Source organism: Typopeltis vanoorti, chromosome 9 (assembly GCF_054136105.1).
Source record: "Typopeltis vanoorti isolate ZY-2024b chromosome 9, IOZ_Tvanoo_1.0, whole genome shotgun sequence".
Classification (NCBI taxonomy): domain Eukaryota; kingdom Metazoa; phylum Arthropoda; class Arachnida; order Uropygi; family Thelyphonidae; genus Typopeltis; species Typopeltis vanoorti.
The window spans coordinates 85,208,146-85,228,767 of NC_143557.1; the positions used below are offsets into that span (position 1 = coordinate 85,208,146).

A 20,622-nucleotide genomic window follows, 5' to 3' on the forward strand; every position below is an offset into this window, starting at 1 on the left:
TTCAATTCCAGTAACCATATCTTCTGCTGACTGCCAAGTTTCACTAATACCTACAACTTTTGGTGAGACTGCACTGACTAATGCCAGAAATTCTTCCCTTTCCTTTTGAATGCTTCTTGCATTAGTATACAAATGTTGGAAGTTTATTTTTCACTTGGTTAGACTATAATAAATTTAGTTTAATCCTTTATCCAAGTGTAAGCAAACAAAGTTTGTGCCTCAAAATATCTTCAGGACTGGGGTAAGGTAGTATAACACCAGGCAACTCCGAACAAAGGTGGCCCAAGCTCTCGTCACTCCTTGGATCTGCCTCCCACTGAAGAGACCTCAATAAAGGTTGAAACTGGCCTGGGTAGTGGCCCTTCCCTTAATGCATAGCAGTATACATGTCTGCAAGGAGATGTGCTTTACATTATGGAAGATACTGAGACAAGGAGTGATGAGAGCTTGGTCCACCTTTGTTCAGAGTTGTCTAGTGTTGCACTACCCCAGTCCTGAAGATATTTTCAGGTGTAAACTTTGTTTGCTTACACTTGGATAAAGGATTAAACTAAATTTATTATGAGTATATTAAAATTGCAGATTCCCTTCAGTTCTTTTACCAGCTTTAGAACTGATATACATTTTACTAATTTCAGTAGTCCCAAGCCGATTTTTATTCACTCTATTCTTCAAATTATTCCGTGAAAAAGGATCAACAAATATACGTTCACTGCTTAAGTTTCTCCCTCTAACACTCAACTTTTTAATTTTAGTTTCCCTGCCTAATTACTTCAATTTGTTCAGAAAACAATAACTTCTTCAAACGTTTATGACCTTCCATGTTCAGATGCAATCCATCTCTTGCATAATTGCCTTCAAACAACACACTGCAGACCTCTTTTTTTGCACATTCTTGCAATCATATCATTCATTATCATCGCTTGTCTGCTTAACTCATAATTGTCAAAACAAGGCAGCACACACTATCCTCTCTTTGACACTTTTCTTCTTCACTATCTAATAATGTTCTTAAATCTTTTGCTACCCGATTAATACTACTACTCAGGTCATTTGTACCCACCATAACTATCATCTTTTCTGCATCATGCCCTCTCTTAATTGCTAAAGTCATTCTCTCTATTGTTCTGCCAGACAAGCAGTCCTCAAACATACTGCTCTCCATACCCTTAATCACTGAACCACCATATATTATACCACTCATAACTTCATTCAAACCCAAACAAGCATCACTCACGGCCTCATTTTCTACAGTATTCAGCATGACTCTCCCAGTTTCATTACTTTCCCTCAACACTCTTTTACTTACTCTCTCACTTTCACAACATCTCATTTCTTCTAGACCTCTTGTGCTTTCATTCTGTTGATTCCCAATCACTTCCATACTATTCATTACTTCATCATTCACCAGTCTCTCCCTTACTTAAACCTGTTCTAGTTACTTCAGCTAAAGTAATCTCCATAATCCTAATTTCTCTATTCAACACATTTAACTCAATGTTAATATCCTGAACCTCCTTACTGAGCACTTCCAATTCCTCTTGCAGGAGATGAAGGTCACTTTTCATTTTCAAAAACTCCTGCTAAAGCTCTTCTGCTATGGTCCCGATGTTTGCTTCCAATCCTAATCGCTCTAATCTATCTAGACACTTTTCATATATGTTAATGTTTTCATTCTTCTCATTTAACCAAACGGTCCACAGATCTTTCACATTTTTCGGTGCATACATATAGCAGTTTCCACAACTGCATCCACTGCAAAAAATCCAAGGCAGAGCTAGACTTTCGTACAGAAGTCCTCCATGCCGCTGACGTACATTTCTGTATGGATGCCATCTTTAGATGCTGTAGTGAGACAAACAAGTAGCGAAAACACAATATAAACAAAAGTTTCAACAATAACACTACTGAAGGACACTTGTATCCAACTGAAGAACAACTGCAGCATAATTTGGGACAAAAAGCCTCACTATACTTTAATTTAAAAACACTTTTTGTAGCATAACTCAAAACGACTGCTACATTCACTTGCAACACTAACACCACCACAGGTCACAGTGTTAAGATTCCCCACTTCTGAAACTAGGTACTGTCTGAATCATGAAAAAACAGCCAAAGACCATGATACTTCCTCCACCAAACTTGACAGCTGACACAACAAATTCAGGCAGATAGCATTTTCCTGGCAACCACTAAACCAAGACTCATATCTCAAACTGTCAGATGGTGAAGTGTGATTCATTACTCCAGAATCCAGTTGGCAGTGAGCTTTATGCTACTCCACTTAACACTTGACATTGCCTTTGCTGATGTATGGTTTGTGAACAGCTGCGTGGCCAGAAAAACCCATGTTATTCTTCAGCTCCTGATACTTGTGATGATGGCAATGTTTGCAAAGGCATTTCAATGCTCAGAATTAAGTGTTTCATGCAAGGCAGTTTTTTTTCACACCAAGTGCTTCAGCACACAGCAGTCATGCTCTGCAACTTTATGTGGCCAGTTGTGATTGTGTTGTTGTTAGGTATTTCCACTTCACAATAACACCACTTACAGTTGATCAGGGTAACTGCAGCACAGCAGAAATTTCTCAAAATGAGTTGTTGAAAAAGTGGCATCCTATTTTATACATCAAAAGTCACTGAGCTCTTCATTATGACCCATTTTACTATTAATGCTTGTCTATGAAGATTGTAAGACCATGTGTTTCCTTTTTATACCTCTATAAGCCGTAGTTGTGATGTATATAGCAATATCCACTATCACAAAGGGATGTGTGCAGATATTTTTAATCACACAATAAATCAGGACTCACTGTTGGTTATGGAGAGAGTTTAAAGGAATTAATAGCTTTAATGGAACTTGTGCACAAGACACATTAAAGTAAGTTTCATAGGGATTATAAAAATAGCAAAAGGTGAGAAGGAAAGAATAAGAGGTCATCCTTTGGAAATTGTATAAATGTGGGAGAGTACATTTTTAAATAGAGAATTATGAGTGAGTGGAACACATTATCATATGCTTTGTGAACGCTGAGAGTGCTAAGGATTTTAAGGTTCAATGTGGTAAGTATTTTGGTTGAGTGAACTTCCATGATGAGTTTGCTGACTCCATGAAAGTGGTTGTGAAAATGATAATAATTTATCCTATAATCCCCCCTCCCTAGAGGTGTGTATGCGTTTATCATAACACCCTTACCATCAATCACTTAAATTTTATAAATCATAAACTTTTGATCTATACTTATCAAAAGCATTTAGAACACTTGTGAAATCCTGATTACCTTTTTCTGGATATAGTCAAGGAATCTAAGCAACTAACTCTCAGCAGAGAAGCCTAGACATGGATATATCAAAGCTTCAAAAAGAGGGATAATTTTACCTGATGGTTAATACATTTTTCAGCATTCGAGTGATTCTTAGTGCTACTTGGTCTACTTTTGTAGTATATTTTCTAAAACTTCAATTCCTTCTTCATTTTCACCTCAAATCTTGGCATCAGCTGGAGGATAGCAATCCACTAGTGACCTTCCCAAAAGAGAAAGGTCACTAGCAAAGTACAGCAGGGGGCCTGTCTTGGGGTCATTACTGTTTTAAGAATCTTAACAAACTATGTGAGTGGAGAAATCAGTGTAATGTTGCAAAGTTCAAGATCCTGAAATTTAGTAGACAAGGTTGGGATGCAGAGCATACAATTAATGGAGTAATTTTGAAGGAGGTGGAAGAGATGAGAGATCTGAGAGTGATAGTGGACAAAAAATGGAAGTTCAAATACCATACTGCTAAAACTGTAATAACATAACAACAAATTATGGTAATGATGAGGAGGACCTTGACATGCAGAAAAAAAGAGATTATGATTCCCTTATATAAGGCCTTGATCATGCCACAATATAGACTACTGGGTGCAGATTTGGTCATCTGGTTTTCAAGAGGATAAGGATATATCCTTATCTTCTTCCTTGATAACTAATATTTAAGGAATTGACAACATATGCTAGAAATATAAATTAAATAAACTTTAATATATACTTTCCGATATTTCGGCAAACGTCACGTTGCCATCTTCTTGGGAACTTAATATAAAGACACGTGCACACAAGTACTACATAACAGCAAATGAGAACTGAAGCTAGGAAGCTAACGTTTTCCTAAAGTCCTGATGGTGCCCTCTGGTGGGCTATATTTGTGGTTCTTGGCCTTAAGTTCTGATAAATGTTTCCCAAATTTGGGGCAGTCTCACGCATCCAAATTTGTTGAGGTTTGGCATGTTCTTAAGGGCTGAGGCTGATTCCATGAATAGTCTTTCATACTTGAACTTGCTGCGGTGTATGACTGTGGCTTTCTTCCATCTTATTCTGTGGCGAGTATCCAGAGCGTGGTCTGCAAGCCCAGAGTGGCTGTACTGGTGAAATCGGATGTAATCCTTGTGTTCTGAGATTCTGATATTTGCTGTCCTGCCTGTTTGGCCAAAGTAAGACAATTTACAGCTGCAAAGGACCTGGTATACACCAGGTAGGTCTAGGGGAAGTGGTTGGTCTTTAGTGGAGCGGATAAGGGATGCCAATTTTCTATGTGGTCTGTAACAAGTGGTTAAGTCATGTTTTCTTAAGATTTTGTTGATTTTTTCTGAGGTGCCTCGGATGTAGGGAATGGTGATGGATTTAGAGTAATCTTTTTTGTGAAGGGGAGGGGTGGTGGGGTTGTGGATAACTGGGTTCAGTATTTTCTGGATTTTTTTTGGGGGGGGGGATAGCCATTGGCTGAGAAAGTGTCACGGATGTGATTTAGTTCAGTGGTTAAGGCTTGATCATTTGAACAGATCATTTTTGCCCTGTTGAATAGTGTCTTCATAACTCCATATTGTTGTGAGGGGGGGGGGGGGTGATGGGATTGTTAGTGAATGTATCTGCCTGTATGGGTGGGTTTTCTATAAACTGAGAAAACCAAGGTTCCATCAGGTTGGCCGGTGACTAGTGTGTCTAGGAAGGGGAGATTATTGTTTTCCTCTTTTTCCAGGGTGAGCTTGATTCTAGGGTGTTGGTTGTTTAAGTGTGTTAGGAAGGAGAGGAGTGAATCTGGGCCATGTGACCAAATAGCAAACACATCATCAACGTAGCGAAGCCATATGGTAGGTTTTTGTGGGGCTGAGTTTATGGCTTTCTCTTCAAAAGTCTCCATAAAGAAGTTGGCCAAGGGCGGGGAAAGCGGTGAACCCATGGCTGTCCCCTCTATCTGTTTGTAGAATTTTTCCTGCCAAACGAAATAGCCTGAATTCATTGTAAACTGAAATAGGGCTGAGATATCGGGAGGAAATTTAGCTTGGATTAGCTCTAGGGTTTCTTTGAGGGGTACATTCGTGAATATGGAAGAGACGTCAAAACTGACCATTATGTCATTATGTTGCAGTGTAAGGTTTTCTATACTGGCTTTAAAGTGGGCTGAGTTTTTTATGTGTGTTGGTGTGTTGCCAATATAGTGTGAGAGCGCTTTGGCTAAATGCTTGGCTAGTTTATAAGTGGGGGAATCAATGCCATCCACTATGGGACGTAATGGCACATTTTCTTTATGTATTTTAGGGAGACCATATATGCGGGGGGGGGGGGGGGGAGATCTAGAGTTATAGGGTTTTAGTCTGTTGGTAACCTCCACAGGCCAAGAAGTAACCTTCTTAAGGAGCCTATGGAGTTTTCTAACAGCAAAGCTCAAGGCTTTGCTATTAGATCGATCCACTTACCTCCCCATTAATTACAATCCCACCAACTCACAAATTAGAAAACTCCATAGGCTCCTTAAAAAGGTTACTTCTTGGCCTGTGGAGGTTACCAACAGACTAAAACCCTATAACTCTAGACCCCCAACCACCCGCATATATGGGCTCCCAAAAATACATAAAGAAAGTGTACCATTACGTCCCATAGTGGATGGCATTGATTTCCCCACTTACAAACTAGCCAAGCATTTAGCCAAAGTGCTCTCACACTATACTGGCAACACACCAACACACATAAAAAATTCAGCCCACTTCAAAGCCAGTATAGAAAACCTTACACTGCAACATAATGACATAATGGTCAGTTTTGACGTCTTCTCCCTATTCACGAATGTACCCCTCAAAGAAACCCTAGAGCTAATCCAAGCTAAATTTCCTCCCGATATCTCAGCCCTATTTCAGTTTACAATGAACTCAGGCTATTTCGTTTGGCAGGAAAAATTCTACAAACAGATAGAGGGTCAGCCATGGGTTCACCGCTTTCCCCACCCTTGGCCAACTTCTTTATGGAGACTTTTGAAGAGAAAGCCATAAACTCAGCCCCACAAAAACCTACCATATGGCTTCGCTACGTTGATGATGTGTTTGCAATTTGGCCACATGGCCTGGATTCACTCCTCTCCTTCCTAACACACTTAAACAACCAACACCCTAGAATCAAGTTCACCCTGGAAAAAGAGGAAAACAATAACCTCCCCTTCCTAGACACACTAGTCACCCGCCAACCTGATGGAACCTTGGTTTTCTCAGTTTATAGAAAACCCACCCATACAGGCAGATACATTCACCAACAATCCCTTTACCCCCCCCCCTCACAACAATATGGAGTTATTAAGACACTATTCAACAGGGCAAAAATAATCTGTTCAAATGATCAAGCCCTAACCACTGAACTAAATCACATCTGTGACACTTTCTCAGCCAATGGCTACCCCCCCCCAAAACAAAATCCAGAAAATACTGAACCCAGTTATCCACAACCCACCACCCCCTCCCCTTCACAAAAAAGATTACTCTAATTCCATCACCATTCCCTACATCCGAGGCACCTCAGAAAAAATCAACAAAATCTTAAGAAAACATGACAACCACTTGTTACAGACCACATAGAAAATTGGCATCCCTTATCCACTCCACTAAAGACCAACCACTTCCCCTAGACCTACTTGGTGTATACCAGGTCCCTTGCAGCTGTAAACTGTCTTACTTTGGCCAAACAGGCAGGACAGCAAATATCAGAACACAAGGATTACATCCGATTTCACCAGTACAGCCACTCTGGGCTTGCAGACCACGCTCTGGATACTCGCCACAGAATAAGATGGAAGAAAGCCACAGTCATACACCGCAGCAAGTTCAAGTATGAAAGACTATTCATGGAATCAGCCTCAGCCCTTAGGAACATGCCAAACCTCAACAAATTTGGATGCATGAGACTGCCCCAAATTTGGGAAACATTTATCAGAACTTCAGCCCAAAGGCCAAGAACCACCAATATAGCCTGCCAGAGGGCACCATCAGGACTTTAGGAAAACGTTAGCTTCCTAGCTTCAGTTCTCATTTGCTGTTATGTAGTACTTGTGTGCACGTGTCTTTGTATTAAGTTCCCAAGAAGATGGCAACGTGACGTTTGCCGAAATATCGGAAAGTATATATTAAAGTTTATTTAATTTATATTTCTAGTATACGCTGTCAATTCCTTAAATATTAGTTAACATGTTTAACCAGCGTATAAGCCTCTCAACAAGAATAATATCCTCTTCCTTCTTTCGATCCTTATCGAGTAAACATTGTGCGCTACCGGTATTATTAGTGTGGAAAATTTTTCTTGCCTAAACTTAATTATGAAATCATTATTATTAGACCTAGTAACCTGCAGGGGAGAAAAAAAAAAAAATGGCAGCAGCATTGTCATTCCATGATTTTAATTTGGATTTCAGTCGTTTCGTTAAGTGTGAGGTCTGTTATATATATTCCTTTGATTACATAAATGATTTGTGGATGTTTAGCGTGGATGGAAGAAGGGCATGTGCGAAGTGTGACCTGAATGAGGAACTGATGAATGCAAATATGAAATTGATGACAGAAAGTGTTAGTAACGATTGTGTCGCGAATACACGTTTGAAAGAGAAGGATGGTGAGTAAGAGAGACGAAAAAATGCTAAAAAATAAAAAAAAAAGAAAAAGAGCAATTTGATGTTAAAAGGGACAAAATTGAGGCGAGAGTGGCAGAAAGAAACGAAATTGAGAGAACAAATGAAAGTAGAAATGGCGTGACGCAGAAATCGCAAGTGAAAAAAATCAAAAGAATAAATGATAGCGAAAAAAGAATGAATGATGGCAAAAGTTGGATGCATGTTGGACTGAAAGTACTGAAACAAAGAAAGACGAATGAGAAGAATGATAGCGAAAGTTGGATGCATGTTGGACTGAAAGTACTGAAACAAAGAAAGACGAATGAGAAGAATGATAGCGAAAGTTGGATGCATGTTAGTCCGAAAGTACAGAAACAAAGAAAGATAAGCGAGAGTGAAAGTGAGAAGAATGATAATGAAAGTTGGGTGTATGTTGGACTGAAAGTACAGAAACAAAGAAGGATGAATGAGAGGGAAAGTGAGAAGAGGGGGTCGACAGTTAGAAAGATTTAATGATAAAGAGAATGTGTCGCGAGATTGGGAAAGTGAATTGAATTGGATGAGGCAAGAAATGAAATGGATGCAGAATGAAATTAAGAGAATTCATGTCAAAACTATTGAAATAAATCATGATGGCATGAAAGAGTTAACGAAAGATGAGCAAGAGGCATTGTATGGTGACTCCATTATTATAGGTGTGCTAGAGGATAAAATGCACAAGGTATGTTTTCCAGGTGGTAAAATGAATAGAGTGATTGAGGCATTGGATATGAGGTGGGAGTGAGCAAAAGAGTTAATTGTATTAATTGGTACAAATGATTTGAGAGAGAACAAAGAGCATGTCAGAATGAATGTCAGGAGGCTGCTTGGAAAGATAAAAGAGAATAGTGTGACAGGAAGGGTAGTCAGTGTGTTGCCTAGGTATGATTGTGGTGAAATGAGGCGGAGAGCAAGGATTATGAATGATATTCTGGCTGAAATGTGTGAGGAGATGGGAATACAGTTTTTTAATGTGTGGAATAAGTTTGAGGGATGAAGTGAGCTATATGGGAGCGATGGACTGCATTTGAGTGGTTATGGTGTGAGTCGCTTGGAGAGACTGCTGCTGGAAGGTAGAGAAGTGAATAGAGAGAATGAATCAGATCGAGAGGGGAGTGATGTGGAAGAGCAGGAGAGTAAGACAGGAGAGATTGAAGAAGGGGAAATGAGTGGTATGAGTATAGAAAATGAGAGAATGGGAGAACGGAAATGGGGAGGCTCAGGGTGGACAGGGGTACACAGCGTGAGAAAGGTGGATGCTCCAAGAGGAGGTGAGAGCATGTGTAGGCAGGAAAGAAATGGGATGACCAGGGATCAAGAGGAAACAGATGAAATTGAAAAGGGTTCTAAAATGAAGAAGCAGAAAGGGAAATGGCCCCAGTTCAGCATGAAGAGATCACATCGAGTGAGTGGTATCAGTGGAACTAGCTGTAGATCCAGAAATAAGCTGTAGTGTTTGTATACCAATGCTAGAAGTATAAGAAACAAGGCGGATGAAATGGTTGCACTAATTGCATCTGTTCAGCCAAGGATTGTCGGAATAAGTGAGACATGGTTAGATGAGGACGACATCCTGACAGGAATAGAGATGGAAGGGCATGATATGTTTCGTGAGGATAGAAGGGGTAAAAAGGGAGGGGGAGAGTTATGTCCATACAAGGTAGAGATGCAAGAGGGAAATAGGGCCAGTGGTTTTGAGGCAGTATGGTGTGAGATAGAGGTGAACAGGATCAAATACTTGGTGGGATGTTGTTATAGACCTGGTAATGTGAATGGTGGTGATAGTGAAATGTATAGTCAAATAAGCCAAGCAAATAAGAAAAGGATGATCATTATGGGTGATTTTAATTATGGCAAATATAGACTGGAATGAAGAGATAGCAACCGGAAGTAAAGAAAATGAGTTTCTTGAGTTTTTGAGGGATAACTACCTCAGACAGTATGTAACAGAGGGCACACGAGGATTAAGAGTCTTTGTTATGGTCATCTCATCAGAGGATGTAATTATAAATCAGGTGTCAAATCATCCACCAATTGGTGAAAGTGACCATGAGGTGATTACCTGGGTGGATGACAGCAGTGCAAGGACCCCTGTGAAAAAAGGGTATATGTGGAACGACAAGGGGGGGTGATTATGAAGAGCTCAGGAGACAGCTTGCGGGTGTAGCATGGAATGAGGAGTTAGCTGGAAAAGAGATCAACAGCTTGGGGGATTTTCAAAAACTGTCTAGTAGATGCAATGTCTAAATGTATTTCAAGGGTGAGAAGGTTAAATAAGGTAGGTGTGAGATGGATGAATAAAGAAATTAAACATGCGATACAGAGAAAAAGGGCATTGTGGAGGCAGCATAAGAGAAGTGGAAGTAACCAATTTCATGAGATCTACAAAGACCAGGCAAAGAGGGTGACGTGGTTGGTGAGAGTAGCTAAAGAGAGGTATGAACAGCAGTTAGCTAATGAAGCCAAAAAGAATCCTAGGGAGTTCTTTTGATATCTAGCCAGCAAAAGAAAGAATGATTATGGAAGGATGACATTCATTGGAGGAAATGGTATAAAGACAGCTGTCGCAGAATGTGTGGTGGAGATACTTAATGAGCAGTTCATAAAGATCTTTCAATCTTGTGAATGTGACTTCATGGAGAGATTGAGGGCAGTTGATGATGGGGAGAAGAGACTGACTGTAAGTGAGCAAGAGGTGCTTGGGGAGTTGAGTAAACTAGATGTAAATAAGGCTGTGGGACTTGATAATATATCACCGCGTATTCTGAAAGAACGTGCCAGAGAGTCGACACCTGCCTTGACATATTTTTTTAATACGAGTCTTGCACTTGGTCAAGTTCCTAAAGAGTGGAAGGAGGGCAGGATTGTGCCACTTCATAAAGGAGGTGATCGAACTCAAGCATCAAACTAAAGGCCTATCTCTGTGTCAAGTGTTGTGGTTAAGTTGTTTGAGAAGCTTGTGGGAACTAGGATCCAGAGTTGGGTTGACAACAATGGTATAATCTTTGATGGACAGCATGGATTTGCTAAAGGGAGGTCATGTTTTAGTAATCTACTTATTACAATAAAGTGACTGCTTCCGTGGACAGAGGAGAAGGATACACAGTAATATACTGGATTTCATAAAGGCTTTTGATAGAGTACCTCATGATAAGTTGACAGTTAAACTAGAGCAGATGGGGTTGGATATTAGATTAGTGCATTGGATTGGAGACTAGCTATCTGATAGGTATCAACAAGTTGTGTATGGGAGTGCGATATCCAGGAAAAGGAAAGTCACTAATGGAGTGCCTCAGGGGTCTGTTTTAGGGTCATTACTATTTAACTTGTATATTAATGATATTGTGTATCCTTCTCCTCCGTTTTTTGACTTTCCTTTTCCTGGATATCGCACTCCCATACACAACTTGTTGATACCTATCAGATAGCTAGTCTCCAATCCAATGCACTAATCTAATATCCAACCCCATCTGCTCTAGTTTAACTGTCAACTTATCATGAGGTACTCTATCAAAAGTAGAGTACCTCATGATACTCTACTTTTGATAGGTATCAAAAGTAGAGTACCTCATGATAAGTTGACAGTTAAACTAGAGCAGATGGGGTTGGATATTAGATTAGTGCATTGGATTGGAGACTAGCTATCTGATAGGTATCAACAAGTTGTGTATGGGAGTGCGATATCCAGGAAAAGGAAAGTCACTAATGGAGTGCCTCAGGGGTCTGTTTTAGGGCCATTACTATTTAACTTGTATATTAATGATATTGTGTATCCTTCTCCTCCGTGGACAGAGGAGAAGGATACACAGTAATATACTGGATTTCATAAAGGCTTTTGATAGAGTACCTCATGATAAGTTGACAGTTAAACTAGAGCAGATGGGGTTGGATATTAGATTAGTGCATTGGATTGGAGACTAGCTATCTGATAGGTATCAACAAGTTGTGTATGGGAGTGCGATATCCAGGAAAAAGGAAAGTCACTAATGGAGTGCCTCAGGGGTCTGTTTTAGGGCCATTACTATTTAACTTGTATATTAATGATATTGGCAAAAATTTGAATGGAGATATTCAGTTGTTTGCAGATGATGCAAAGTTGGGACGAACCATAAAGGGTAGTGTAGATGTTGTGGCCTTGCAAGAAGACTTGAATAAATTGAGTGATTGGGCAAGCAAATGGGGATGCGAGTTCAATGTTGCAAAATGTAAGGTTTTAACATTTGGAAAACAAAGATGGGATGCAGAATTTATGCTTGGTGAGAATATATTATTGGAAGTAGAGGAAATAAGAGATCTGGGGGTGATAGTGGATAAGGATCTAAAATTTAGGGGACATATCGCTAAAATTGTAAAGACAACACAAAGACTTCTGGGAATGATGTGGAGGACACTGACGTGTAGAAGTAGAGAAATTCTTGTACCATTGTATAAGGCTTTGATTAGGCCACACGTGGATTATTGTGTCCAGATTTGGTCACTGGGTTTTCAGAAGGATGAAGAGATGTTGGAAAGGGTCCACAGGTGACTGACTAAGGTAGTTTCTGACCTCTGGAATGTTGAGTATGAGGAAAGATTGAGAAGATGTAATTTGCAGAGTGTGGTGGAGAGAAGGAAGAGGGGAGATATGATAGAGACCTACAAGTTGGTAAGGGGTTGTTATAAGATCAATGGTGGAGAAGTTCTACAGAGAATAGTGGGAGATCAGGGGAGAACCAGAGGTCATCCCTGGAAACTGTATAAAGAGAGTGTGAGTTGGGCAGTGAGAGGCAGGTTTTTTCGTGCAGAGTTGTGAATGATTGGAATGACTTGCCTGAGAGTGTGGTATCTGCAAGGAGTTTGAATGTGTTTAAGACACAGTATGATGAGATGTGTGTGTGTGTGATAAAAGGACCTCCCAGATGAGTCTTTGACTCCATGAGGTCTTGGGAAATAATAATAATAATAATAATAATATTAAAGAGGCTCCAGAGAAGGTTCACTAAGTCAGTTTCAAGTCTATGGAATGTGAGATATGAGGACAGATAGATTGAATGCAATTTGCATAACCTTGTGAATAGAAGGATATGACCAGTGGTGAGCTATAAGGGGCTCGTGCGAGCCCTTTGTTAAATTTTTCTCAAATATGCGAGTCCCTTGTTCTTCTTGTTTAATAATCTTGTAGAACTAGAAAATACCACTGTGGAATGTACACATGCTACTATAATTGCTACTTTAAATTTATATGAATTTTCTGATAACTATATAAAAAATCATTTCATTGCATTTTGTTCTGATGGAGATAGTGTAATGTTAAGAAAACAAATCAGGTGTTGCAATCAAACTTCTACAAAAATTTCCCAATGTTGTGATTTGGCATTGCGCTCATCGTTTACAATTAGCATTAGATGATTCGATAAAACACATTAAAGAAATAAATCATTTTGAAATATTTATGGATAAATTATATGCTTTTTATCATCAATCACCAAAAAATCAACGAAAATTAAATATGATTCCAAAAGATCATGGTATCGAAATTTTAAAGATCGGCCATGTGTTTGGACCATGATGGGCATCTTGCAGTTTACGAACGGCTCTTGCTTTGTGGAGAAATTACCAGCTTTTCAATTTCCAAACTTCTAAAAATTTCAATTTGGAATTTTTAAAAAATCTGGCATTAATGATTGATATCCTATAGGAATTATGATATCTGTCAGAAGCTCTCTACAAAGTTGCAATATAAGTATTATAAGGCCTAAGTTATGCCTTTTTTTTTTCCTTTTTTTTTTTGCTCGACGATGCAAGCCTTTGTTAAAATATCCATAGCTCACCATTGGATATGACTGAGATGTATAAGCTGAATTAGCAATAAGTTGAAGAGGGGTTGTTGTCAATTAATATTGAGGAGATTTTCCACAGAGTAAAGGGAGACGAGGGTAGAATGAGAGGGCATTCCTGGAAGCTGTATAAGGGGATGTGAGCAGGGAGGGAAGCAGGCTCTTTACATGAAGAGTAGTTGATTAGTGGAATTCATTGTCTGAAAGTGTGGTGAGTGCAAAAACTGTGAATGAGTTTAAGGCATGGTTAAATTATTTCTTTGCATGAGGACCTCCTGCAATGAGTCTTAACTCCATTGAGGTCTGATGTTAATAATAAAAATCCTTAGCCTCACCAGTTTCTGATGCAGCCCATATAATGCAGCACTGTAGTCTTTTCAGTTGATAATGCATAAACTTACCTATCACCATGTTGAATTAGTAACCATTATCCTTCACCCTACAATGTCAAGTAATTAAAATCATCCTCCTGAATCTGTACATCACTTTTATTGAATACTGTCCTCCCCAGTTTAGTGTGATCAATAAGCAACTGGATCGTCCCCCCCCCTCCTCTCAAATCGTATCACTTCCAACTATCATCATAATCAATTCTTGATATGTACTCTAAAGAACATAGAACTTTCATAGTACTGTACTGTACAAGGAGACTATGAATGTTATATATATATATTTTTATCTTCATTCACTTTTGCAAGAGTGCATTCCTATATTCATGCACTTCTGCAATTGCATTCCTATCCTCAACCTCTCCGAACTAGCATATTTGCTCTCCTTCCCATGATTAACAGAAAGAAAACAACAAATAATTATTGTTAAATCTTAACAAGTTTCAAATTTCAATTAATTACTAAGAATTTTCCACATGATTAATGTAAATTGTAAGTAGGTTAAAAGTCAAACTGATTGAACTAAAAAAAATCTAATAATGTTTTTATTTACTTACTCTTCAGTTTCAATGAATATCAAGCAACAATCTGTCTTGACAGAATAAAAGACCACAGTAAATGCAACTAATTCCATAAATGTAACAGCAACCTTCACTAAGTAATTGATGTGGTGGAACACTGAGATTCCCAAAATGGAGAGCGCAGTAGGAAAAAAGTGTTCCTAAGGAAGTGAAACATATAAATTATCACTTCAAGTACATGATTTCTTTGTCAGGTTGTACACATTTTTTTTTCATTTATTCAGAAGAAAGAAGAGAAAGGAGGATTAGAGGAAACGTGGATTAGAAAGAGTGGATTGCTAACCATCCACTTTTTCGAATGTTAACAAAGTTTACACATGAAGTCACTTCAGTTGCCTTAGTACCCCATAATGCAATGCACATATCCTTACGGGCATGTATAATACTATGCATTATGGGAAGGGCCACTACCAAGACTGGTTTTGACCATTATTGAGGTCTCATCAGTGGGAACCAGACCCAGAAGTGAAGTAATGCAAAAGCCATATTTCCATATACAAGTAGCCAAAAGGTATCACATCGTATTGCTAAAATACTCTGGATTAGAGATAGATGTTGAAAGTTTTTCTCTTGGTTATATGATAAATTAAAGATGGTATCTTTAATTTATAGTATACCAAAGTAAAAAAAAAAAAAACTTTCAACAAGCATGTACTCTGACTGTAGTTTAACTGCAACATATACCAATTTATTCGATATTTTTTCTTTAACATAAAAACAATTAAAAAAAATTTTAATTACACAATAACAATTTAATAATGAATTTAATTATCATTGCTGGCCTGGTTAGACTTTGAGGTGTAAGAGAAGGGGTAATTATGAATTGTTTAATAAAATAACTAAAACTTGAGCATGATGGATTTAAAGATGATAAATATGCAAAGAGAGAAGATATGAAAGAGTTTATTAATATTATTAACATCTAACCTCCATAGAATCAAAGGACTCGTAGTGAGGGGGGCAGAATTACAAACTCTCTCATGCAAAAAAGATCAATCCATGCTTTAAACCCATTCACAGTTTCCTCACTCACCACACTTTCATGCAAAGAACCTGCTTCTTGCTCCCCCTGCTCACACTTTCTTCATACAGCTTCCAAGGATGGCCTCTTGTTCTACCATGTCTCCCGTTACTCTATGAAAAATCTCCACATTAATTTGGTAACAATCCATCACCAACTTATATATCACAATCATTTCCTTTTATCATCATTCAATTCTCATAGCTCTGTAAGTTGCATTCCTTTAATCTCTCCTGAGATCTAATATTCCATAGACCTCACACTGACTTAGTAAATCTTCTCTAGACCCTCTTCAATTACGTCCTCATCCACTTGAAAATTAGACAACCAAATCTGTGGACAGTAGTTCATGTGTGGCTTGATCAAAGTCTTATACAAGGGAACCATAACCTTTTTGCTTCTGCATGTCAATGCCCTTCTCATTATTGCCATAACCCATTGTGAGTTCTTACAATTTTAGGAATGTGACCCCTAAACTTCAAGTCTCTGTCATCACTCCAAGATCTCTCATCTCTTCGTTGTTCTTCAAAATTTCTTATTAATTGCATACTGTGTATCTCAACCTTGCCTACCAAATTGTCAGAATGTAGACTATGAGGAAAGGTTGAGAAGATGCAATCTACAGAGTCTAGTGGGTAGGAAAGAAGAGAGGTCATATGATAGAGACATACAAGTTGGTAAAGGGTTGTTAAAGGATCATTGTTAAAGTGGTTTTACATAAAATGGTGGGAGATCATGAGGAGAAGAAGAGGTCATCCCCGGAAGTTATATAAGGAGGATATGAACAAGAGAATGAGAAGCAGGTTTTTCTGGTGAATGATTGGAATGCCTTGCCTGAAAGTCTGAAGAGAATTTGAGTGTGTTTAAAGTGTGGCATGATGAGCTGTGTGTATGACAAAATGACAACCTAGACGAGGCTTTGACTCCACAGGGTAATAATAATAATAATAATAATAAATTTCAAGATCTTGTGGGCAAGTGAGTGATAGCTCCATTCACTTACCTACTCACAGAGTCTATTGAGATCATCCTGCTAGGCCACATCTGCTGTAATTCTTATAGTTATTTCCAACTTTGCATCATCAGCAAATATCTGCATAACTCCAGTTAAGTCATTCTCAATGTCACTTACAAACATGTTAAAAAAATAATAACAATGGTCCAAAAACAGATCTCTATGGCACTCCATTAGTGACCTTCCTCTTTTGGATGCCACTGTCATGACGTTCTATTTTCATGTTATGTTCTAAATCTGCCATCTTGGTTCAAGTCACTCTTATCAATAAAACAACTAATTGCAAATTGATCACCGATCCAAAAGTAGGAAAATTTATAATTATACTGCGCCACCCTATTCTTAGATTAGTCTATATAAAATAGTAGGATCAATTTTTAATTAAGTTAGCAGTCTCCTCATTTCTTTAGGCCAAATTATTTCTATTTCACTCGGGGTTCCTGCAAGATTCGAATATTTATGAAAGGTGCAATAAAAAGGAATTCAGGCAAACACAATATTTAGATTAACAAAATAAAACATTTAATATATGATATATATATATAACAAATACAAGAATTCTGCTTTAAAATGAAACAATACAATCAACTTAGTACATCTTGCTAAGTCACTCATGCCAATTCAATGTTCTAAACTTTCACATACAATTCATAGTTTCAAAATCACAAGCTTTCTTAACTCAAGTTAATAAAACGAAACTTCTTATTTAATCAGTCTCCACATATCTATCAGCTGTACTTAATGTTTAATATTCACAGGAAGCACTAATCAAGGTAGACAATATTCCATGCAATCTTATTCCGGACTTTGAACTTCGAAGACATGTTAATGTTAAAACAAAAAAACAAGTATGACTACTCTTACCAGATACAATCTTCAATACATCAATTAATTGTGAGCACACTTATGAATTAACTTATTTACGTTAGCGGAACACATTAATAAAAATTCTCCAACGATTTAACTGAACTACTGTTAATCGCACTTCACTACTCTAAAAAAAAGCACATCAATAAGGCATTGATAATTCTCCTTGTTTACTTTTCTCAAACTAGTTAATTTCAATATAATTCTTCTCAGGGCAACATAGAATTAAGACGTAATCCTAGACTAACTGGAACTAATCAGAATTTTTCATTGAATGTCCAGTTCTTTATTTATCCGGTTACGGCATTAATTTTCCTTTACAACACAGCTGACTTCACTTGCAACTAAGTATATGGTTCACTATGTTTTGGCTCACTTCTAAACACTATTCTCATGAATTTCTGCCCTATAGAACTTATAATTTTCTTCCACTTCCTTTGCTTGTATCCTACCTTCCTTTCCGCTCCGCAAAAACTTCCTCCCTTCTCTCTAATTAAAAATCTTCTCTTCTTTTTCTTCTCCTTTCAGTCCGAAGGTCACGCTCTCTTCGACTCGTGCTTGTTTATTTCATAACGTTAAATTTTCACAAATAAGAAATAAACAGAATATTTGAGCTACTTAATCAGCTTTTTCATTACATATAAAATTAATTATAATAATACTTTTCGTTACATCTTATATATTTTAGTTATTATAAATTCTGCACATATTATTGCTTAATAAATTAATAGTAGGTTAAGTTTAGAATAAATATTTAAATAGTAATCCTAAATTAAGGAATAATAAATAATTTTTATACAAATCATGATTAATACATAATAAGCAACGTTAAATGTGAATGAAAAAAAAATAAATTACACAATGTAGTTTCATTCACAATTTAACACCACTCTTCCATGCATATTCTGCTGGTACCTATTTCACAACCAATTAGCTATCCAGTTTGCAATCTTATTATCTAATCCCATCTGTTTCAATTTTGCTTCCAGCTTGTCATGTGACAGTCTATCAAAGGACTTGGAAGAATCCAAGTAGATGCATCTCCTTCATCCAGTGAATTTGTCACTCACCTAGTAATATGTAAATAGACTGCTAAAGTCTGATCTCCCCCTAACAAACGAATGCTGACTATCATAAAGACTATCATTATCAACAAATTTCTGATTCCTCGCCAACTCCTACCTTAACAACTCCAGACACACAGATTGGTCTATAATTTCTAGCCTCAGCCTTTTCCACCTCCCCTTTATGAAGTGGAACAATTTTTCCCATCTTATATTCCTTCGGGACTTGCTGTTGTAAGACTCATGCTAAATATGACATGCCATAGGTTCCATTAATTCTCTAAAGCATTGCTTTAGGACATGTCATGATATATTGTGAAGTTGCACTGCTTGTTAACATCAGCTTTACTTAATTCTTCATATACCTCCAAGCTCATTTACCATCAGTTCTTCCTCCACCATACCCTCTACATTCAAGCTTTTCATGATGTTGCCTTCATGACAAAGACAATACACTGAAACTGCTCACTGTATATTTCACCTGTGTCCTCTGCATCAGTTACTGATCTGCCAGTGTCATCATCTAGCATCATTTTTTCATTTACTTGCCACATATTAAAAGAATTCACCAGGATTTTTCTTAGCTCAATTGGCTAATTTCTTCTCATAGTGCACTTTTGCTGTTTGGCCTGGTCATTGCACATCCATGCAACTGATTATTACCAACATTCATCATACCTTCACAATCCGTTCGTCTGGATTTCATGCTTAATCTCTTCATTCATCTACTTTACTCCTAAATTTATTAGCCTTTTCATATTTGGAATACACTTAGACATTGCTGCTATTAAATAGCTCTTGATCAATGCCCAAGTAGCATCGTTCTTCTTCCCGCACTATAGCTTCCAGTTGTCTCCTAAGCTTTTAATAATCATGAGCCTTGTAGTTCCACATATATATATCCCTTCTTTAAAGTTCTCATATCACTGGCAACCACCCAAGTGATAACTTCATGGTCATGCTCGTGAACTGTGAGAAGATTAGACACTCCCTTCACAATTACATCCTCTTATCATATAACCAGTTCTATGACTTTTAATCCTCATGTGCACTCCAGTACATATTGGACAATCTTAAACATATTGTTTTATTATTATTATAATTACGGCTATTTTGCCTGCTTCAGTTTAGGAGTGTCCCTGTTTAAATGTCATTGGCTATTTATTCATGGATTCTTAGGGCATTGTAGATGTAAATTTACCAAAAAGTATATGTAGCATAAGGAAGAGAAATTTACACATTCCTTTTTCTGGGTGTTGCGGCTTTACTTCTTTATGTGATGGCCAAAAACTACTGAGTGTGGAGGGGGGGTAGGCAATTTGGGAGAATTAAATTAGAAAAACCCGTTTTTTTTTTTGTTTTTTTTCCCAGTAATATATATATAAACATATATATTATATTACTATATTACATAGGATGGGGGAAAGGTGAAAGGGTTGATTTTTTATATAGGGAGGGGGAAGGGGAAATATTAAAATAATTATAATAGTTTATTAAGAGGGATAACATAGGAGTTTTCCCAGAAATAATATACATAATTAAACATATTGTTTAAGATTGCTATCCTTTAAGAACTGAAGAAATTCATTGTCCTTATTCCTTAATGCTATTTCTTCATTCATCCATAATGATCGCCATTCACTTCTTCACTAAGCCAAGTTGCCTATACGTTTTTTTTGTCTCTTTACATTCTCCAGCCTGTAGCAACACCCAACCAAATAGCTCATTCTATCAACCTCCAGCTCACACCATACTGCTTCAAAACTACTGCCACATTTTTACCCTTTTATTATTATTACCCAAGACACAATGGAGTCAAAGACTCATCTAGGAGGTCCTTTCATCATACACACAGTTCATCATATCATGCTTTAAACATATTCAAATTCTCTGCAGACACTACACTCTTGGGAAAGGCATTCCAAT

General features: G+C 37.7%; 1 protein-coding gene across 3 annotated transcripts in view; it reads right to left on the bottom strand.

Annotated features, from left to right (window-relative positions):
* Ac76E (adenylate cyclase type 2 Ac76E) overlaps positions 1-20,622 on the bottom strand; it is a 313,695-nt gene that overhangs the window by 145,524 nt on the left and 147,549 nt on the right. For 2 of the 3 annotated variants that reach the window (XM_090397687.1, XM_090397686.1), the window contains exon 16: positions 14,706-14,869. The exons of the other annotated variant lie outside the window; for it this stretch is intronic. In XM_090397687.1, the coding sequence (XP_090253813.1) occupies positions 14,706-14,869 (164 nt within the window). The remainder of the gene's footprint in view (positions 1-14,705; positions 14,870-20,622) is intronic. 3 annotated transcript variants of the gene reach the window in all.